We start from the raw sequence: 23,944 nt of genomic DNA on the forward strand, positions 1-23,944 counted from the left end.
GGATCTTTATCAAGCTGATTTGGTTGAAATGATCCCATATGCGTCGGTCAATAAAGGTTACAAGTATATACTGACTGTTATCAACGCTTTTTCAAAATACGCATGGGCCTTACCACTCAAAACCAAAACTGGGAAAGAGGTTACTCAAGCTATGAAGGACATTTTGCATAGTAAAAAGAATATTACTCCGAGCAACTTACAAACCGATAATGGGAAAGAGTTTTACAATAGCGATTTTCAAAAATTAATGGAACAACTTAACATTAATCATTACAGCACCTATTCCACTTTAAAAAGCTCGATTATCGAACGGTTTAATAGAACCCTAAAAAATAAAATGTGGAAAGAATTTAGTATGCAAGGAAATTATCGCTGGTTAGACTTACTACCCAAATTACTAAAATCTTACAACAACACAATACATCGCACCATTCACATGAAACCTTCAGCTGTTAATCGACGAAATGAATCTGCTCTGTTAAATACTGTATACAATTCCATTAAAGTTGTCGACCCCAACCACCATAAATTTAATGTGGGGGAACACGTGCGAATTAGCAAGTACAGACACGCTTTTGCTAAAGGTTACCAACCAACTTGGTCCAATGAAATTTTCACCATAGCGACAGTTCAAAATACCAATCCCAGGACTTACCTTATTAAAGATGGTAGAGGAGAACCCATTCTTGGAGCATTTTACGACGAAGAATTACAACGTGTGAAACACCCGGATGTATTTTTAATTGAAAAAGTTCTTCGTCGAAAAGGAAATAAAGTCCGAGTGAAATGGTTGGGAATGGATAGCTCTCATAATTCTTGGATTGCAAAAAAGGATGTATTATAATTTTTACACTAAGAAAATAAAAAACTTTTTTTTTAATTTCGTTGATTTTATTTCAAGTAACCTTTTTAACAACCTACTTTCTACTTTATATACAAGTTTTGTGATACAAGCAAGTATTTTTTTTTTTTTACAAATTAACTGATCGCAATTTAACTAGCCATACATGTTTACGTTTAACAACTCCAATAAGTTGTCCAAAAGATCTTCCCTGCGTAGATCTTCAATAAGATAGTTTCCCCAAGCTAACGTATGACATCCATCCTCCATCACGTAACGTTTATCGTCATGTGCAGAGAGCGCCACTTTATTCTTTAGTTCTGTATACATCGTGTGATAGGAGGAGCGAAAGACATACATCTTTTTTCGCACAGAACCTCCATCTTCGATAATCCGTTTATATTCTGAAACACTTAAGTTTTTATCGATAACATACTTTTTCACACCCTTGGCACGCTTGACAACTCCTTCCAAAGTGTTAATACAATAAGCTTTAGCTCCTGTACCATAAAACGATGTTAATATCGTATTTGGGTACTCATCTTTCATTTTTCCAACTATCGGCGGCCCTGGAGGAATATTATGTCTGTTGTTTAACTTGTAATTAGAGGTATCGAACATCTCTATATTTTCTTTGATATCCTGGTATACATTCTCAGTAAATATTTCGAGAATTAACGAATCCGTATCTGTATATAACAATAATACGTTTTCACCATATTTCTCTTTTAAAAAATTATAAAAAAAGTTATAAATGACCGCTTTCGACAATTCCAGTACGCTAAACCCTACATACAGAGGTTTGTTATATTTGACCTCCACCTTCTGCATTTCAATGGCTGCCAAATTATGGCAGAAAATTTTCGATGACTTGAAAGTCGGCTTTGCGATAAGAGCTTCTGCACCGGGTCTCCTGTAACGATTCTCCCAATGTGACACTAATCGTATATCGACTCTATTTTCAACATTTTCCATCGTTTTCCCATACACGATATTATTCATTTGTTTATAATGATTTTTCCCAAATTCATTCGTAGCATTCATTCGTTTCTCAGAGTTAAAATCGATATATGGTTTCATCCACGGCGATTGTTGAAATTGCAATGCACGGTGTATTTTGGTTAGCTTAAGACCTTTTTTCACACATTCACGTAGGTTTACATAGTGAATTATGTATTTCGATTTATTTTGTAAGTTCGCAATCAACTTAGGATGCTTCGATCCGGGAGCGATTATGTTTTCGGGACAAAACGGTAGATCATCATGCTGGTTGTGTAACCTTTCGGGATACTCCAAATCCACTTCAAAGACATAACCAAGGTGTTCATCATCTAAACACTCCACATCTATATCTGCTATTTCTTGGTTCGACAACCATCGAAAACCGCCTGTTGGTAATTTACAACTCATTGCATACCCATACAAATTGGTAGCGTCCAAGTATAGAATATATGATGATGGTTTTTCCGGGTTAAAATCGTCAAGGAACTTGTTGTTTGCTATTGCCGATCGTTTTACACACATACAGAGACCGCCTCTAATTCCTTTCTTAAAAAAGTGTAACATGTCAATGTCTGATAACAATTCTAATTTTACACCTGTCATTTTTAACAGAGCATCCCACCCAAACCCGGGCGCAGTATAATAATGGCAAGGATCCAGATTGTAATTCTCCAAAGATATTGTCCTGAAATTTTCAAAGACGTCAGTCAACATTAACACATCTGACGTCAAATACAGGTCACTGTATTCTCCCAACGTTGTACACTTAAATTTATTCCATACAGTCTGTGCTCTAGAGTATTGTTCCTTTGAAATATTACTTGAACTCAATATGTCGTAAAACTGTGTATGATCAGGCAATTTACTATACTCCAACTTTTCAAACGAATCTACGAACGAATATGGAAATACACCTTTCTGGCGCATCAATCTAAATTCTTCAGAGTCTTTGAATTTTTTTTTCACTTCCACACAATCCTTATCATCCAAATATGAAACCAACTTTTCCAAAGAACTCGCCATAAATCTAAACGAGTCGACGAATCTTATTTTCATAAACACTTTGCGTTTCTTTCCCTTGTTATCGGTTGTTTCTCCGACAACTATTTTTTTGGAAAAAGAAATATATTTTTCTTTGTTTTGTGCTATCACCTCTACTTCCTCCTTGTTTAGGGCAATACTTTTCACAAACATGTGGGCATCGTAATTCGACAGGTTGTGGAAAAACACAGGGATAAACATCGGTAATTTATAATTTATATTGCAGACGGAATGCGCAGGACCCCTATACAATCCTGTCAAGTGATCGTGATCACACACTTTCTCTTCTTTGTTTATTGGTTTATCACAAATGTGACATACGGAACTCAGTTCATGTACAAATTGGTCCAGACAGCTTAGCGGTATCATATCCTTTGTTTGCCTCAAATGTTGTTTATAGATCTCTATTACATCCTTCTCCAATCTTATAATAAATTCCAGAGCAGCGTTTCGCCCTCGGTATATTCGGAATTTCGATAAGTTATCATCGTAAGCACACTTAATGTAGTACGCAAACGCGTATGGTTCGTGTTCAAAACATCGGGCCGTATATGGTTTATTATCATCGTAAACTTTTCCTTCTTCGGGCGTTAAGGGTTTCAGAATCGCCTCGAAATCGGCGTACACCACAAACGGAACTTTCATTTTTTTTTCAAATCCTTCAAATTGTAAAACATTTTCCTTTTCTAGATGTCCGAACTTATTCACTTTTATTTGTTCGCTTGGTACTGTTGCTTTCACTTTTTTACAGTCATCCATCTGATGTCGTACCAACTTGTCTTCAGTTGAAAAGTATTGCAAACAACCCTCACAAATATATCTTTGATGTTCATGAGTCGATGATTGTGTATTTATCAGTCGAGATAAGTTTTTTATCCAACAATAGTGGTTATTCCCGAAATTGTCGCTGACTACTAATAAGTTTACATGTCGCTCCCGTTTCTGTTTACATATACATACAGTTACAATATCATCTACCATTTTCTCTCCATTATACCAAGAATTTATACCATAGACGTTAATTGAAATGTTATTTTCTTCCTCAAATTTTGGTATGTCTCTGATGGGTACTGGGAATGTTACGCAGTCAAACTTTAATTCTGTTTCCCTATAATCTGGGTATGATGATATTCTTTGCGGTAAACCTGTGGGTTGGTACAGCGCGGATATCAGTGCCCAAGCAAAGCACTTATTATCGTTATTTTGCACGTTTATTACCGCTCTCTTCCCTTTTATGGATGTCGGTAAGTCGATGTAGCTCGATGCTCTTGTAGGATTAAACTTGTTACAGTTCACTTCAAGATATAATATTTCCAACAAGGTCCAACCTGCAGTATTAACGCCTTTAGTTTCGCATTTTACTACTTTTCTATTCTTATACTCTTACCTGAGTCCCGTTCTTGGAATTCCGACATTTTCACCATAATCTCGTCCATAAAGTCCTCGTATGTTTGGTACAAGTCTACGGCTACTGTTATAATTTTATTTTTTGTGTTGAATGATTTGATTTCCACTTCTTCCTTCGTATTTATGAAATACAATCCAAAAATTTCCGTATTCACTTTTAAACTACCATTTACATTCCTCACGGACTGTATCAAACTGATAACTTTTTCTCTAATTCGGTTACTGAATTCCTTCATGTCTACGTACTTCCGTTCATGATCGCTCACTCTAAAACTACATATTTTATCTCCAAATATCGAATCTATTTTTTCTACACCATCATCTATTATTACGAAGGCTTTCTGTTTATGTTTGTTGCTGCGCAGATGTGAGGAATAACATTGTCTGGTTACGTGTTCATCACATATTTCACACACTATAACATCTCCTTGTTGATCCTCTTCCACCTTTCGACGTTTCCCAATACATGCTGTGCGTTGATGTCTCACAAGATTATCTGGTCTAGTAAACTCTTTGTAACACACGTCGCAGGTCAACATGTTCACAACACTCTTACTTCAATACTGTTGAACACGATTTTCTATCTGCTATTTAAAGCATACCTCCTCCGAAGTGGGGTTTTCAATGAACTCACGTCGTGTAACCTTCATTTCAGGTCACGTACAAGGTCAATGTCATGGTCACAATTAAGGTTGACTTCAAGGTCTCCGTTGAGGTCAAAGTAAAGGTCATTGTTCAGGTCAAGGTTACTGATCAAGGTCATGGTCACTAAACGTGATCTTGACCTGAGGTGAGCTCAAAGTAAAGGTCATTGTTTAGGTCAAGGTTACTGGTCAACGACCCCCTTTGCAATAGCCGATTCTGGAACCTCCTCCCAGAACCTCAGGGCAAGGTCAAGGTCATGGTCACTCAACGTGACCTTGGCTTGAGGGTACAATTTGCTACTACTTTTGTAGTAAAAGTTTTTCTGTACTCTGCTTCCGATACCGTTTTTTTTCAACACTCTTCTATTTTCCACATTTTTGAAAAATTCTCGATATTGATGCATCTGGGAGCAAAAATGTTACAGACCATTGCGTTAAGGGTACAATTTGCTACTACTTTTGTAGTAAAAGTTTTTCTGTACTCTGCTTCCGATACCGTTTTTTTTCAACACTCTTCTATTTTTAACATTCTTGAAAAATTTTCGACATTGATGCATCTGGGAGCAAAAATGTTACAAACCATTGCGTTAAGGGCACAATTTGCTACAACTTTTGTAGTAAAAGTTTTTCTGTACTATGCTTCCGATACCGTTTTTTTTTCAACACTCTTCTATTTTTAACATTCTTGAAAAATTTTCGACATTGATGCATCTGGGAGCAAAAATGTTACAGACCATTGCGTTAAGGGTACAATTTGCTACAACTTTTGTAGTAAAAGTTTTTCTGTACTCTGCTTCCGATACCGTTTTTTTTCAACACTCTTCTATTTTCCACATTTTTGAAAAATTCTCGATATTGATGCATCTGGAAGCAAAAATGTTACAGACCATTGCGTTAAGGGTACAATTTGCTACTACTTTTGTAGTAAAAGTTTTTCTGTACTCTGCTTCCGATACCGTTTTTTTTCAACACTCTTCTATTTTCCACATTTTTGAAAAATTCTCGATATTGATGCATCTGGGAGCAAAAATGTTACAGACCATTGCGTTAAGGGTACAATTTGCTACTACTTTTGTAGTAAAAGTTTTTCTGTACTCTGCTTCCGATACCGTTTTTTTTCAACACTCTTCTATTTTCCACATTTTTGAAAAATTCTCGATATTGATGCATCTGGGAGCAAAAATGTTACAGACCATTGCGTTAAGGGTACAATTTGCTACAACCTTTGTAGTAAAAGTTTTTCTGTACTCTGCTTCCGATACCGTTTTTTTTCAACACTCTTCTATTTTTAACATTCTTGAAAAATTTTCGACATTGATGCATCTGGGAGCAAAAATGTTACAGACCATTGCGTTAAGGGTACAATTTGCTACAACTTTTGTAGTAAAAGTTTTTCTGTACTCTGCTTCCGATACCGTTTATTTTCAACACTTCTATTTTCCACATTTTTGAAAAATTCTCGATATTGATGCATCTGGGAGCAAAAATGTTACAGACCATTGCGTTAAGGGTACAATTTGCTACAACTTTTGTAGTAAAAGTTTTTCTGTACTCTGCTTCCGATACCGTTTTTTTTCAACACTCTTCTATTTTCCACATTTTTGAAAAATTCTCGATATTGATGCTTCTGGGAGCAAAAATGTTACAGACCATTGCGTAAGGGCACAATTTGCTACAACTTTTGTAGTAAAAGTTTTTCTGTACTATGCTTCCGATACCGTTTTTTTTTCAACACTCTTCTATTTTTAACATTCTTGAAAAATTTTCGACATTGATGCATCTGGGAGCAAAAATGTTACAGACCATTGCGTTAAGGGTACAATTTGCTACAACTTTTGTAGTAAAAGTTTTTCTGTACTCTGCTTCCGATACCGTTTTTTTTCAACACTCTTCTATTTTCCACATTTTTGAAAAATTCTCGATATTGATGCATCTGGGAGCAAAAATGTTACAGACCATTGCATTAAGGGTACAATTTGCTACAACTTTTGTAGTAAAAGTTTTTCTGTACTCTGCTTCCGATACAGTTTTTTTTCATCACTCTTCTATTTTCCACATTTTTGAAAAATTCTCGATATTGATGCATCTGGGAGCAAAAATGTTACAGACCATTGCGTTAAGGGCACAATTTGCTACAACTTTTGTAGAAAAAGTTTTTCTGTACTATGCTTCCGATACCGTTTTTTTTCAACACTCTTCTATTTTTAACATTCTTGAAAAATTTTCGACATTGATGCATCTGGGAGCAAAAATGTTACAAACCATTGCGTTAAGGGCACAATTTGCTACAACTTTTGTAGTAAAAGTTTTTCTGTACTATGCTTCCGATACCGTTTTTTTTTCAACACTCTTCTATTTTTAACATTCTTGAAAAATTTTCGACATTGATGCATCTGGGAGCAAAAATGTTACAAACCATTGCGTTAAGGGCACAATTTGCTACAACTTTTGTAGTAAAAGTTTTTCTGTACTATGCTTCCGATACCGTTTTTCTTTCAACACTCTTCTATTTTTAACATTCTTGAAAAATTTTCGACATTGATGCATTTGGGAGCAAAAATGTTACAGACCATTGCGTTAAGGGTACAATTTGCTACAACTTTTGTAGTAAAAGTTTTTCTGTACTCTGCTTCCGATACCGTTTTTTTTCAACACTCTTCTATTTTCCACATTTTTGAAAAATTCTCGATATTGATGCATCTGGGAGCAAAAATGTTACAGACCATTGCGTTAAGGGTACAATTTGCTACAACCTTTGTAGTAAAAGTTTTTCTGTACTCTGCTTCCGATACCGTTTTTTTTCAACACTCTTCTATTTTCCACATTTTTGAAAAATTCTCGATATTGATGCATCTGGGAGCAAAAATGTTACAGACCATTGCGTTAAGGGTACAATTTGCTACAACCTTTGTAGTAAAAGTTTTTCTGTACTCTGCTTCCGATACCGTTTTTTTTCAACACTCTTCTATTTTTAACATTCTTGAAAAATTTTCGACATTGATGCATCTGGGAGCAAAAATGTTACAGACCATTGCGTTAAGGGTACAATTTGCTACAACTTTTGTAGTAAAAGTTTTTCTGTACTCTGCTTCCGATACCGTTTATTTTCAACACTTCTATTTTCCACATTTTTGAAAAATTCTCGATATTGATGCATCTGGGAGCAAAAATGTTACAGACCATTGCGTTAAGGGTACAATTTGCTACAACTTTTGTAGTAAAAGTTTTTCTGTACTCTGCTTCCGATACCGTTTTTTTTCAACACTCTTCTATTTTCCACATTTTTGAAAAATTCTCGATATTGATGCTTCTGGGAGCAAAAATGTTACAGACCATTGCGTAAGGGCACAATTTGCTACAACTTTTGTAGTAAAAGTTTTTCTGTACTATGCTTCCGATACCGTTTTTTTTTCAACACTCTTCTATTTTTAACATTCTTGAAAAATTTTCGACATTGATGCATCTGGGAGCAAAAATGTTACAGACCATTGCGTTAAGGGTACAATTTGCTACAACTTTTGTAGTAAAAGTTTTTCTGTACTCTGCTTCCGATACCGTTTTTTTTCAACACTCTTCTATTTTCCACATTTTTGAAAAATTCTCGATATTGATGCATCTGGGAGCAAAAATGTTACAGACCATTGCATTAAGGGTACAATTTGCTACAACTTTTGTAGTAAAAGTTTTTCTGTACTCTGCTTCCGATACAGTTTTTTTTCATCACTCTTCTATTTTCCACATTTTTGAAAAATTCTCGATATTGATGCATCTGGGAGCAAAAATGTTACAGACCATTGCGTTAAGGGCACAATTTGCTACAACTTTTGTAGAAAAAGTTTTTCTGTACTATGCTTCCGATACCGTTTTTTTTCAACACTCTTCTATTTTTAACATTCTTGAAAAATTTTCGACATTGATGCATCTGGGAGCAAAAATGTTACAAACCATTGCGTTAAGGGCACAATTTGCTACAACTTTTGTAGTAAAAGTTTTTCTGTACTATGCTTCCGATACCGTTTTTTTTTCAACACTCTTCTATTTTTAACATTCTTGAAAAATTTTCGACATTGATGCATCTGGGAGCAAAAATGTTACAAACCATTACGTTAAGGGCACAATTTGCTACAACTTTTGTAGTAAAAGTTTTTCTGTACTATGCTTCCGATACCGTTTTTCTTTCAACACTCTTCTATTTTTAACATTCTTGAAAAATTTTCGACATTGATGCATTTGGGAGCAAAAATGTTACAGACCATTGCGTTAAGGGTACAATTTGCTACAACTTTTGTAGTAAAAGTTTTTCTGTACTCTGCTTCCGATACCGTTTTTTTTCAACACTCTTCTATTTTCCACATTTTTGAAAAATTCTCGATATTGATGCATCTGGGAGCAAAAATGTTACAGACCATTGCGTTAAGGGTACAATTTGCTACAACCTTTGTAGTAAAAGTTTTTCTGTACTCTGCTTCCGATACCGTTTTTTTTCAACACTCTTCTATTTTCCACATTTTTGAAAAATTCTCGATATTGATGCATCTGGGAGCAAAAATGTTACAGACCATTGCGTTAAGGGTACAATTTGCTACAACCTTTGTAGTAAAAGTTTTTCTGTACTCTGCTTCCGATACCGTTTTTTTTCAACACTCTTCTATTTTCCACATTTTTGAAAAATTCTCGATATTGATGCATCTGGGAGCAAAAATGTTACAGACCATTGCGTTAAGGGTACAATTTGCTACTACTTTTGTAGTAAAAGTTTTTCTGTACTCTGCTTCCGATACCGTTTTTTTTCAACACTCTTCTATTTTCCACATTTTTGAAAAATTCTCGATATTGATGCTTCTGGGAGCAAAAATGTTACAGACCATTGCGTAAGGGCACAATTTGCTACAACTTTTGTAGTAAAAGTTTTTCTGTACTATGCTTCCGATACCGTTTTTTTTTCAACACTCTTCTATTTTTAACATTCTTGAAAAATTTTCGACATTGATGCATCTGGGAGCAAAAATGTTACAGACCATTGCGTTAAGGGTACAATTTGCTACAACTTTTGTAGTAAAAGTTTTTCTGTACTCTGCTTCCGATACCGTTTTTTTTCAACACTCTTCTATTTTCCACATTTTTGAAAAATTCTCGTTATTGATGCATCTGGGAGCAAAAATGTTACAGACCATTGCGTTAAGGGTACAATTTGCTACAACCTTTGTAGTAAAAGTTTTTCTGTACTCTGCTTCCGATACCGTTTTTTTTCAACACTCTTCTATTTTCCACATTTTTGAAAAATTCTCGATATTGATGCATCTGGGATCAAAAATGTTACAGACCATTGCGTTAAGGGTACAATTTGCTACTACTTTTGTAGTAAAAGTTTTTCTGTACTCTGCTTCCGATACCGTTTTTTTTCAACACTCTTCTATTTTTAACATTCTTGAAAAATTTTCGACATTGATGCATCTGGGAGCAAAAATGTTACAAACCATTGCGTTAAGGGCACAATTTGCTACAACTTTTGTAGTAAAAGTTTTTCTGTACTATGCTTCCGATACCGTTTTTTTTTCAACACTCTTCTATTTTTAACATTCTTGAAAAATTTTCGACATTGATGCATCTGGGAGCAAAAATGTTACAGACCATTGCGTTAAGGGTACAATTTGCTACAACTTTTGTAGTAAAAGTTTTTCTGTACTCTGCTTCCGATACCGTTTTTTTTCAACACTCTTCTATTTTCCACATTTTTGAAAAATTCTCGATATTGATGCATCTGGAAGCAAAAATGTTACAGACCATTGCGTTAAGGGTACAATTTGCTACTACTTTTGTAGTAAAAGTTTTTCTGTACTCTGCTTCCGATACCGTTTTTTTTCAACACTCTTCTATTTTCCACATTTTTGAAAAATTCTCGATATTGATGCATCTGAGAGCAAAAATGTTACAGACCATTGCGTTAAGGGTACAATTTGCTACTACTTTTGTAGTAAAAGTTTTTCTGTACTCTGCTTCCGATACCGTTTTTTTTCAACACTCTTCTATTTTCCACATTTTTGAAAAATTCTCGATATTGATGCATCTGGGAGCAAAAATGTTACAGACCATTGCGTTAAGGGTACAATTTGCTACAACCTTTGTAGTAAAAGTTTTTCTGTACTCTGCTTCCGATACCGTTTTTTTTCAACACTCTTCTATTTTTAACATTCTTGAAAAATTTTCGACATTGATGCATCTGGGAGCAAAAATGTTACAGACCATTGCGTTAAGGGTACAATTTGCTACAACTTTTGTAGTAAAAGTTTTTCTGTACTCTGCTTCCGATACCGTTTTTTTTCAACACTTCTATTTTCCACATTTTTGAAAAATTCTCGATATTGATGCATCTGGGAGCAAAAATGTTACAGACCATTGCGTTAAGGGTACAATTTGCTACAACCTTTGTAGTAAAAGTTTTTCTGTACTCTGCTTCCGATACCGTTTTTTTTCAACACTCTTCTATTTTCCACATTTTTGAAAAATTCTCGATATTGATGCATCTGGGATCAAAAATGTTACAGACCATTGCGTTAAGGGTACAATTTGCTACAACTTTTGTAGTAAAAGTTTTTCTGTACTCTGCTTCCGATACCGTTTTTTTTCAACACTCTTCTATTTTCCACATTTTTGAAAAATTCTCGATATTGATGCATCTGGGATCAAAAATGTTACAGACCATTGCGTTAAGGGTACAATTTGCTACTACTTTTGTAGTAAAAGTTTTTCTGTACTCTGCTTCCGATACCGTTTTTTTTCAACACTCTTCTATTTTTAACATTCTTGAAAAATTTTCGACATTGATGCATCTGGGAGCAAAAATGTTACAAACCATTGCGTTAAGGGCACAATTTGCTACAACTTTTGTAGTAAAAGTTTTTCTGTACTATGCTTCCGATACCGTTTTTTTTTCAACACTCTTCTATTTTTAACATTCTTGAAAAATTTTCGACATTGATGCATCTGGGAGCAAAAATGTTACAGACCATTGCGTTAAGGGTACAATTTGCTACAACTTTTGTAGTAAAAGTTTTTCTGTACTCTGCTTCCGATACCGTTTTTTTTCAACACTCTTCTATTTTCCACATTTTTGAAAAATTCTCGATATTGATGCATCTGGAAGCAAAAATGTTACAGACCATTGCGTTAAGGGTACAATTTGCTACTACTTTTGTAGTAAAAGTTTTTCTCTACTCTGCTTCCGATACCGTTTTTTTTCAACACTCTTCTATTTTCCACATTTTTGAAAAATTCTCGATATTGATGCATCTGGGAGCAAAAATGTTACAGACCATTGCGTTAAGGGTACAATTTGCTACTACTTTTGTAGTAAAAGTTTTTCTGTACTCTGCTTCCGATACCGTTTTTTTTCAACACTCTTCTATTTTCCACATTTTTGAAAAATTCTCGATATTGATGCATCTGGGAGCAAAAATGTTACAGACCATTGCGTTAAGGGTACAATTTGCTACAACTTTTGTAGTAAAAGTTTTTCTGTACTCTGCTTCCGATACCGTTTTTTTTCAACACTCTTCTATTTTCCACATTTTTGAAAAATTCTCGATATTGATGCTTCTGGGAGCAAAAATGTTACAGACCATTGCGTAAGGGCACAATTTGCTACAACTTTTGTAGTAAAAGTTTTTCTGTACTATGCTTCCGATACCGTTTTTTTTCAACACTCTTCTATTTTTAACATTCTTGAAAAATTTTCGACATTGATGCATCTGGGAGCAAAAATGTTACAGACCATTGCGTTAAGGGTACAATTTGCTACAACTTTTGTAGTAAAAGTTTTTCTGTACTCTGCTTCCGATACCGTTTTTTTTCAACACTCTTCTATTTTCCACATTTTTGAAAAATTCTCGATATTGATGCATCTGGGAGCAAAAATGTTACAGACCATTGCATTAAGGGTACAATTTGCTACAACTTTTGTAGTAAAAGTTTTTCTGTACTCTGCTTCCGATACAGTTTTTTTTCATCACTCTTCTATTTTCCACATTTTTGAAAAATTCTCGATATTGATGCATCTGGGAGCAAAAATGTTACAGACCATTGCGTTAAGGGCACAATTTGCTACAACTTTTGTAGTAAAAGTTTTTCTGTACTATGCTTCCGATACCGTTTTTTTTCAACACTCTTCTATTTTTAACATTCTTGAAAAATTTTCGACATTGATGCATCTGGGAGCAAAAATGTTACAAACCATTGTGTTAAGGGCACAATTTGCTACAACTTTTGTAGTAAAAGTTTTTCTGTACTATGCTTCCGATACCGTTTTTTTTTCAACACTCTTCTATTTTTAACATTCTTGAAAAATTTTCGACATTGATGCATCTGGGAGCAAAAATGTTACAAACCATTGCGTTAAGGGCACAATTTGCTACAACTTTTGTAGTAAAAGTTTTTCTGTACTATGCTTCCGATACCGTTTTTCTTTCAACACTCTTCTATTTTTAACATTCTTGAAAAATTTTCGACATTGATGCGTTTGGGAGCAAAAATGTTACAGACCATTGCGTTAAGGGTACAATTTGCTACAACTTTTGTAGTAAAAGTTTTTCTGTACTCTGCTTCCGATACCGTTTTTTTTCAACACTCTTCTATTTTCCACATTTTTGAAAAATTCTCGATATTGATGCATCTGGGATCAATAATGTTACAGACCATTGCGTTAAGGGTACAATTTGCTACTACTTTTGTAGTAAAAGTTTTTCTGTACTCTGCTTCCGATACCGTTTTTTTTCAACACTCTTCTATTTTTAACATTCTTGAAAAATTTTCGACATTGATGCATCTGGGAGCAAAAATGTTACAAACCATTGCGTTAAGGGCACAATTTGCTACAACTTTTGTAGTAAAAGTTTTTCTGTACTATGCTTCCGATACCGTTTTTTTTTCAACACTCTTCTATTTTTAACATTCTTGAAAAATTTTCGACATTGATGCATCTGGGAGCAAAAATGTTACAGACCATTGCGTTAAGGGTACAATTTGCTACAACTTTTGTAGTAAAAGTTTTTCTGTACTCTGCTTCCGATACCGTTTTTTTTCAACACTCTTCTATTTTCCACATTTTTGAAAAATTCTCGATATTGATGCATCTGGAAGCAAAAATGTTACAGACCATTGCGTTAAGGGTACAATTTGCTACTACTTTTGTAGTAAAAGTTTTTCTGTACTCTGCTTCCGATACCGTTTTTTTTCAACACTCTTCTATTTTCCACATTTTTGAAAAATTGTCGATATTGATGCATCTGGGAGCAAAAATGTTACAGACCATTGCGTTAAGGGTACAATTTGCTACTACTTTTGTAGTAAAAGTTTTTCTGTACTCTGCTTCCGATACCGTTTTTTTTCAACACTCTTCTATTTTCCACATTTTTGAAAAATTCTCGATATTGATGCATCTGGGAGCAAAAATGTTACAGACCATTGCGTTAAGGGTACAATTTGCAACAACCTTTGTAGTAAAAGTTTTTCTGTACTCTGCTTCCGATACCGTTTTTTTTCAACACTCTTCTATTTTTAACATTCTTGAAAAATTTTCGACATTGATGCATCTGGGAGCAAAAATGTTACAGACCATTGCGTTAAGGGTACAATTTGCTACAACTTTTGTAGTAAAAGTTTTTCTGTACTCTGCTTCCGATACCGTTTTTTTTCAACACTTCTATTTTCCACATTTTTGAAAAATTCTCGATATTGATGCATCTGGGAGCAAAAATGTTACAGACCATTGCGTTAAGGGTACAATTTGCTACAACTTTTGTAGTAAAAGTTTTTCTGTACTCTGCTTCCGATACCGTTTTTTTTCAACACTCTTCTATTTTCCACATTTTTGAAAAATTCTCGATATTGATGCTTCTGGGAGCAAAAATGTTACAGACCATTGCGTAAGGGCACAATTTGCTACAACTTTTGTAGTAAAAGTTTTTCTGTACTATGCTTCCGATACCGTTTTTTTTCAACACTCTTCTATTTTTAACATTCTTGAAAAATTTTCGACATTGATGCATCTGGGAGCAAAAATGTTACAGACCATTGCGTTAAGAGTACAATTTGCTACAACTTTTGTAGTAAAAGTTTTTCTGTACTCTGCTTCCGATACCGTTTTTTTTCAACACTCTTCTATTTTCCACATTTTTGAAAAATTCTCGATATTGATGATTCTGGGAGCAAAAATGTTACAGACCATTGCATTAAGGGTACAATTTGCTACAACTTTTGTAGTAAAAGTTTTTCTGTACTCTGCTTCCGATACAGTTTTTTTTCATCACTCTTCTATTTTCCACATTTTTGAAAAATTCTCGATATTGATGCATCTGGGAGCAAAAATGTTACAGACCATTGCGTTAAGGGCACAATTTGCTACAACTTTTGTAGTAAAAGTTTTTCTGTACTATGCTTCCGATACCGTTTTTTTTCAACACTCTTCTATTTTTAACATTCTTGAAAAATTTTCGACATTGATGCATCTGGGAGCAAAAATGTTACAAACCATTGCGTTAAGGGCACAATTTGCTACAACTTTTGTAGTAAAAGTTTTTCTGTACTATGCTTCCGATACCGTTTTTTTTTCAACACTCTTCTATTTTTAACATTCTTGAAAAATTTTCGACATTGATGCATCTGGGAGCAAAAATGTTACAAACCATTGCGTTAAGGGCACAATTTGCTACAACTTTTGTAGTAAAAGTTTTTCTGTACTATGCTTCCGATACCGTTTTTCTTTCAACACTCTTCTATTTTTAACATTCTTGAAAAATTTTCGACATTGATGCGTTTGGGAGCAAAAATGTTACAGACCATTGCGTTAAGGGTACAATTTGCTACAACTTTTGTAGTAAAAGTTTTTCTGTACTCTGCTTCCGATACCGTTTTTTTTCAACACTCTTCTATTTTCCACATTTTTGAAAAATTCTCGATATTGATGCATCTGGGAGCAAAAATGCTACAGACCATTGCGTTAAGGGTACAATTTGCTACAACCTTTGTAGTAAAAGTTTTTCTGTACTCTGCTTCCGATACCGTTTTTTTTCAACACTCTTCTATTTTCCACATTTTTGAAAAATTCTCGATATTGATGCATCTGGGAGCAAAAATGTTACAGACCATTGCGTTAAGGGTACAATTTGCTACAACCTTTGTAGTAAAAGTTTTTCTGTACTCTGCTTCCGATACCGTTTTTTTTCAACACTCTTCTATTTTCCACATTTTTGAAAAATTCTCGATATTGATGCATCTGGGAGCAAAAATGTTACAGACCATTGCGTTAAGGGTACAATTTGCTACTACTTTTGTAGTAAAAGTTTTTCTGTACTCTGCTTCCGATACCGTTTTTTTTCAACACTCTTCTATTTTCCACATTTTTGAAAAATTCTCGATATTGATGCTTCTGGGAGCAAAAATGTTACAGACCATTGCGTAAGGGCACAATTTGCTACAACTTTTGTAGTAAAAGTTTTTCTGTACTATGCTTCCGATACCGTTTTTTTTTCAACACTCTTCTATTTTTAACATTCTTGAAAAATTTTCGACATTGATGCATCTGGGAGCAAAAATGTTACAGACCATTGCGTTAAGGGTACAATTTGCTACAACTTTTGTAGTAAAAGTTTTTCTGTACTCTGCTTCCGATACCGTTTTTTTTCAACACTCTTCTATTTTCCACATTTTTGAAAAATTCTCGATATTGATGCATCTGGGAGCAAAAATGTTACAGACCATTGCGTTAAGGGTACAATTTGCTACAACCTTTGTAGTAAAAGTTTTTCTGTACTCTGCTTCCGATACCGTTTTTTTTCAACACTCTTCTATTTTCCACATTTTTGAAAAATTCTCGATATTGATGCATCTGGGAGCAAAAATGTTACAGACCATTGCGTTAAGGGTACAATTTGCTACTACTTTTGTAGTAAAAGTTTTTCTGTACTCTGCTTCCGATACCGTTTTTTTTCAACACTCTTCTATTTTTAACATTCTTGAAAAATTTTCGACATTGATGCATCTGGGAGCAAAAATGTTACAAACCATTGCGTTAAGGGCACAATTTGCTACAACTTTTGTAGTAAAAGTTTTTCTGTACTATGCTTCCGATACCGTTTTTTTTTCAACACTCTTCTATTTTTAACATTCTTGAAAAATTTTCGACATTGATGCATCTGGGAGCAAAAATGTTACAGACCATTGCGTTAAGGGTACAATTTGCTACAACTTTTGTAGTAAAAGTTTTTCTGTACTCTGCTTCCGATACCGTTTTTTTTCAACACTCTTCTATTTTCCACATTTTTGAAAAATTCTCGATATTGATGCATCTGGGAGCAAAAATGTTACAGACCATTGCGTTAAGGGTACAATTTGCTACAACCTTTGTAGTAAAAGTTTTTCTGTACTCTGCTTCCGATACCGTTTTTTTTCAACACTCTTCTATTTTCCACATTTTTGAAAAATTCTCGATATTGATGCATCTGGGAGCAAAAATGTTACAGACCATTGCGTTAAGGGTACAATTTGCTACTACTTTTGTAGTAAAAGTTTTTCTGTACTCTGCTTCCGATACCGTTTTTTTTCAACACTCTTCTATTTTCCACATTTTTGAAAAATTCTCGATATTGATGCATCTGGGAGCAAAAATGTTACAGACCATTGCGTTAAGGGTACAATTTGCTACTACTTTTGTAGTAAAAGTTTTTCTGTACTCTGCTTCCGATACCGTTTTTTTTCAACACTCTTCTATTTTCCACATTTTTGAAAAATTCTCGATATTGATGCATCTGGGAGCAAAAATGTTACAGACCATTGCGTTAAGGGTACAATTTGCTACAACCTTTGTAGTAAAAGTTTTTCTGTACTCTGCTTCCGATACCGTTTTTTTTCAACACTCTTCTATTTTCCACATTTTTGAAAAATTCTCGATATTGATGCATCTGGGAGCAAAAATGTTACAGACCATTGCGTTAAGGGTACAATTTGCTACAACTTTTGTAGTAAAAGTTTTTCTGTACTCTGCTTCCGATACCGTTTTTTTTCAACACTCTTCTATTTTCCACATTTTTGAAAAATTCTCGATATTGATGCTTCTGGGAGCAAAAATGTTACAGACCATTGCGTAAGGGCACAATTTGCTACAACTTTTGTAGTAAAAGTTTTTCTGTACTATGCTTCCGATACCGTTTTTTTTTCAACACTCTTCTATTTTTAACATTCTTGAAAAATTTTCGACATTGATGCATCTGGGAGCAAAAATGTTACAGACCATTGCGTTAAGGGTACAATTTGCTACAACTTTTGTAGTAAAAGTTTTTCTGTACTCTGCTTCCGATACCGTTTTTTTTCAACACTCTTCTATTTTCCACATTTTTGAAAAATTCTCGATATTGATGCATCTGGGAGCAAAAATGTTACAGACCATTGCATTAAGGGTACAATTTGCTACAACTTTTGTAGTAAAACTTTTTCTGTACTCTGCTTCCGATACAGTTTTTTTTCATCACTCTTCTATTTTCCACATTTTTGAAAAATTCTCGATATTGATGCATCTGGGAGCAAAAATGTTACAGACCATTGCGTTAAGGGTACAATTTGCTACAACTTTTGTAGTAAAAGTTTTTCTGTACTCTGCTTCCGATACCGTTTTTTTTCAACACTCTTCTATTTTCCACATTTTTGAAAAATTCTCGATATTGATGCATCTGGGAGCAAAAATGTTACAGACCATTGCATTAAGGGTACAATTTGCTACAACTTTTGTAGTAAAACTTTTTCTGTACTCTGCTTCCGATACAGTTTTTTTTCATCACTCTTCTATTTTCCACATTTTTGAAAAATTCTCGATATTGATGCATCTGGGAGCAAAAATGTTACAGACCATTGCGTTAAGGGCACAATTTGCTACAACTTTTGTAGTAAAAGTTTTTCTGTACTATGCTTCCGATACCGTTTTTTTTCAACACTCTTCTATTTTTAACATTCTTGAAAAATTTTCGACATTGATGCATCTGGGAGCAAAAATGTTACAAACCATTGCGTTAAGGGCACAATTTGCTACAACTTTTGTAGTAAAAGTTTTTCTGTACTCTGCTTCCGATACCGTTTTTTTTCAACACTCTTCTATTTTCCACATTTTTGAAAAATTCTCGACATTGATGCATCTGGGAGAAAAAATGTTACAAACCATTGCGTTAAGGGCACAATTTGCTACAACTTTTGTAGTAAAAGTTTTTCTGTACTCTGCTTCCGATACAGTTTTTTTTCATCACTCTTCTATTTTCCACATTTTTGAAAAATTCTCGATATTGATGCATCTGGGAGCAAAAATGTTACAGACCATTGCGTTAAGGGCACAATTTGCTACAACTTTTGTAGTAAAAGTTTTTCTGTACTATGCTTCCGATACCGTTTTTTTTCAACACTCTTCTATTTTTAACATTCTTGAAAAATTTTCGACATTGATGCATCTGGGAGCAAAAATGTTACAAACCATTGCGTTAAGGGCACAATTTGCTACAACTTTTGTAGTAAAAGTTTTTCTGTACTCTGCTTCCGATACCGTTTTTTTTTCAACACTCTTCTATTTTCCACATTTTTGAAAAATTCTCGACATTGATGCATCTGGGAGCAAAAATGTTACAAACCATTGCGTTAAGGGCACAATTTGCTACAACTTTTGTAGTAAAAGTTTTTCTGTACTCTGCTTCCGATACAGTTTTTTTTCATCACTCTTCTATTTTCCACATTTTTGAAAAATTCTCGATATTGATGCATCTGGGAGCAAAAATGTTACAGACCATTGCGTTAAGGGCACAATTTGCTACAACTTTTGTAGTAAAAGTTTTTCTGTACTATGCTTCCGATACCGTTTTTTTTCAACACTCTTCTATTTTTAACATTCTTGAAAAATTTTCGACATTGATGCATCTGGGAGCAAAAATGTTACAAACCATTGCGTTAAGGGCACAATTTGCTACAACTTTTGTAGTAAAAGTTTTTCTGTACTATGCTTCCGATACCGTTTTTTTTTCAACACTCTTCTATTTTTAACATTCTTGAAAAATTTTCGACATTGATGCATCTGGGAGCAAAAATGTTACAAACCATTGCGTTAAGGGCACAATTTGCTACAACTTTTGTAGTAAAAGTTTTTCTGTACTATGCTTCCGATACCGTTTTTCTTTCAACACTCTTCTATTTTTAACATTCTTGAAAAATTTTCGACATTGATGCGTTTGGGAGCAAAAATGTTACAGACCATTGCGTTAAGGGTACAATTTGCTACAACTTTTGTAGTAAAAGTTTTTCTGTACTCTGCTTCCGATACCGTTTTTTTTCAACACTCTTCTATTTTCCACATTTTTGAAAAATTCTCGATATTGATGCTTCTGGGAGCAAAAATGTTACAGACCATTGCGTAAGGGCACAATTTGCTACAACTTTTGTAGTAAAAGTTTTTCTGTACTATGCTTCCGATACCGTTTTTTTTTCAACACTCTTCTATTTTTAACATTCTTGAAAAATTTTCGACATTGATGCATCTGGGAGCAAAAATGTTACAGACCATTGCGTTAAGGGTACAATTTGCTACAACTTTTGTAGTAAAAGTTTTTCTGTACTCTGCTTCCGATACCGTTTTTTTTCAACACTCTTCTATTTTCCACATTTTTGAAAAATTCTCGATATTGATGCATCTGGGAGCAAAAATGTTACAGACCATTGCATTAAGGGTACAATTTGCTACAACTTTTGTAGTAAAACTTTTTCTGTACTCTGCTTCCGATACAGTTTTTTTTCATCACTCTTCTATTTTCCACATTTTTGAAAAATTCTCGATATTGATGCATCTGGGAGCAAAAATGTTACAGACCATTGCGTTAAGGGCACAATTTGCTACAACTTTTGTAGTAAAAGTTTTTCTGTACTATGCTTCCGATACCGTTTTTTTTCAACACTCTTCTATTTTTAACATTCTTGAAAAATTTTCGACATTGATGCATCTGGGAGCAAAAATGTTACAAACCATTGCGTTAAGGGCACAATTTGCTACAACTTTTGTAGTAAAAGTTTTTCTGTACTATGCTTCCGATACCGTTTTTTTTTCAACACTCTTCTATTTTTAACATTCTTGAAAAATTTTCGACATTGATGCATCTGGGAGCAAACATGTTACAAACCATTGCGTTAAGGGCACAATTTGCTACAACTTTTGTAGTAAAAGTTTTTCTGTACTATGCTTCCGATACCGTTTTTCTTTCAACACTCTTCTATTTTTAACATTCTTGAAAAATTTTCGACATTGATGCGTTTGGGAGCAAAAATGTTACAGACCATTGCGTTAAGGGTACAATTTGCTACAACTTTTGTAGTAAAAGTTTTTCTGTACTCTGCTTCCGATACCGTTTTTTTTCAACACTCTTCTATTTTCCACATTTTTGAAAAATTCTCGATATTGATGCATCTGGGAGCAAAAATGTTACAGACCATTGCGTTAAGGGTACAATTTGCTACAACCTTTGTAGTAAAAGTTTTTCTGTACTCTGCTTCCGATACCGTTTTTTTTCAACACTCTTCTATTTTCCACATTTTTGAAAAATTCTCGATATTGATGCATCTGGGAGCAAAAATGTTACAGACCATTGCATTAAGGGTACAATTTGCTACAACTTTTGTAGTAAAACTTTTTCTGTACTCTGCTTCCGATACAGTTTTTTTTCATCACTCTTCTATTTTCCACATTTTTGAAAAATTCTCGATATTGATGCATCTGGGAGCAAAAATGTTACAGACCATTGCGTTAAGGGCACAATTTGCTACAACTTTTGTAGTAAAAGTTTTTCTGTACTATGCTTCCGATACCGTTTTTTTTCAACACTCTTCTATTTTTAACATTCTTGAAAAATTTTCGACATTGATGCATCTGGGAGCAAAAATGTTACAAACCATTGCGTTAAGGGCACAATTTGCTACAACTTTTGTAGTAAAAGTTTTTCTGTACTCTGCTTCCGATACCGTTTTTTTTCAACACTCTTCTATTTTCCACATTTTTGAAAAATTCTCGACATTGATGCATCTGGGAGCAAAAATGTTACAAACCATTGCGTTAAGGGCACAATTTGCTACAACTTTTGTAGTAAAAGTTTTTCTGTACTCTGCTTCCGATACAGTTTTTTTTCATCACTCTTCTATTTTCCACATTTTTGAAAAATTCTCGATATTGATGCATCTGGGAGCAAAAATGTTACAGACCATTGCGTTAAGGGCACAATTTGCTACAACTTTTGTAGTAAAAGTTTTTCTGTACTATGCTTCCGATACCGTTTTTTTTCAACACTCTTCTATTTTTAACATTCTTGAAAAATTTTCGACATTGATGCATCTGGGAGCAAAAATGTTACAAACCATTGCGTTAAGGGCACAATTTGCTACAACTTTTGTAGTAAAAGTTTTTCTGTACTCTGCTTCCGATACCGTTTTTTTTCAACACTCTTCTATTTTCCACATTTTTGAAAAATTCTCGACATTGATGCATCTGGGAGCAAAAATGTTACAAACCATTGCGTTAAGGGCACAATTTGCTACAACTTTTGTAGTAAAAGTTTTTCTGTACTCTGCTTCCGATACAGTTTTTTTTCATCACTCTTCTATTTTCCACATTTTTGAAAAATTCTCGATATTGATGCATCTGGGAGCAAAAATGTTACAGACCATTGCGTTAAGGGCACAATTTGCTACAACTTTTGTAGTAAAAGTTTTTCTGTACTATGCTTCCGATACCGTTTTTTTTCAACACTCTTCTATTTTTAACATTCTTGAAAAATTTTCGACATTGATGCATCTGGGAGCAAAAATGTTACAAACCATTGCGTTAAGGGCACAATTTGCTACAACTTTTGTAGTAAAAGTTTTTCTGTACTATGCTTCCGATACCGTTTTTTTTTCAACACTCTTCTATTTTTAACATTCTTGAAAAATTTTCGACATTGATGCATCTGGGAGCAAAAATGTTACAAACCATTGCGTTAAGGGCACAATTTGCTACAACTTTTGTAGTAAAAGTTTTTCTGTACTATGCTTCCGATACCGTTTTTCTTTCAACACTCTTCTATTTTTAACATTCTTGAAAAATTTTCGACATTGATGCGTTTGGGAGCAAAAATGTTACAGACCATTGCGTTAAGGGTACAATTTGCTACAACTTTTGTAGTAAAAGTTTTTCTGTACTCTGCTTCCGATACCGTTTTTTTTCAACACTCTTCTATTTTCCACATTTTTGAAAAATTCTCGATATTGATGCATCTGGGAGCAAAAATGTTACAGACCATTGCGTTAAGGGTACAATTTGCTACAACCTTTGTAGTAAAAGTTTTTCTGTACTCTGCTTCCGATACCGTTTTTTTTCAACACTCTTCTATTTTCCACATTTTTGAAAAATTCTCGATATTGATGCATCTGGGAGCAAAAATGTTACAGACCATTGCGTTAAGGGTACAATTTGCTACAACCTTTGTAGTAAAAGTTTTTCTGTACTCTGCTTCCGATACCGTTTTTTTTCAACACTCTTCTATTTTCCACATTTTTGAAAAATTCTCGATATTGATGCATCTGGGAGCAAAAATGTTACAGACCATTGCGTTAAGGGTACAATTTGCTACTACTTTTGTAGTAAAAGTTTTTCTGTACTCTGCTTCCGATACCGTTTTTTTTCAACACTCTTCTATTTTCCACATTTTTGAAAAATTCTCGATATTGATGCTTCTGGGAGCAAAAATGTTACAGACCATTGCGTAAGGGCACAATTTGCTACAACTTTTGTAGTAAAAGTTTTTCTGTACTATGCTTCCGATACCGTTTTTTTTTCAACACTCTTCTATTTTTAACATTCTTGAAAAATTTTCGACATTGATGCATCTGGGAGCAAAAATGTTACAGACCATTGCGTTAAGGGTACAATTTGCTACAACTTTTGTAGTAAAAGTTTTTCTGTACTCTG

The 23,944-nt window shown here is 34.2% G+C and overlaps 1 protein-coding gene across 1 annotated transcript; it reads right to left on the reverse strand.

Moving 5' to 3' along the window:
- Positions 1 to 997: 997 nt before the first annotated feature.
- Positions 998 to 4,903, reverse strand: LOC139432271 (uncharacterized). The gene is made up of 2 exons (XM_071200753.1): positions 4,272 to 4,903; positions 998 to 4,212 (listed from the first exon to the last, which is right to left on the reverse strand). Exons 1-2 carry the CDS (start codon positions 4,828 to 4,830, stop codon positions 998 to 1,000), a joined length of 3,774 nt encoding a protein of 1,257 aa, XP_071056854.1. The 5' UTR covers positions 4,831 to 4,903.
- Positions 4,904 to 23,944: the final 19,041 nt, after the last annotated feature.

The sequence above is a fragment of the Onthophagus taurus genome, unplaced genomic scaffold (genome assembly GCF_036711975.1).
Source record: "Onthophagus taurus isolate NC unplaced genomic scaffold, IU_Otau_3.0 ScKx7SY_12, whole genome shotgun sequence".
NCBI classification, from domain to species: Eukaryota; Metazoa; Arthropoda; class Insecta; order Coleoptera; family Scarabaeidae; genus Onthophagus; species Onthophagus taurus.

Excerpts from the sequence above, each read along its gene's own strand:
- LOC139432271 (XM_071200753.1), bottom strand. The coding sequence starts at position 4,830 with ATGTTGACCTGCGACGTGTGTTACAAAGAGTTTACTAGACCAGATAAT. Across the intron at positions 4,213-4,271 it reads ATTCCAAGAACGGGACTCAG|GTTGGACCTTGTTGGAAATA; the intron begins GTAAGAGTATAA and ends TTAATACTGCAG.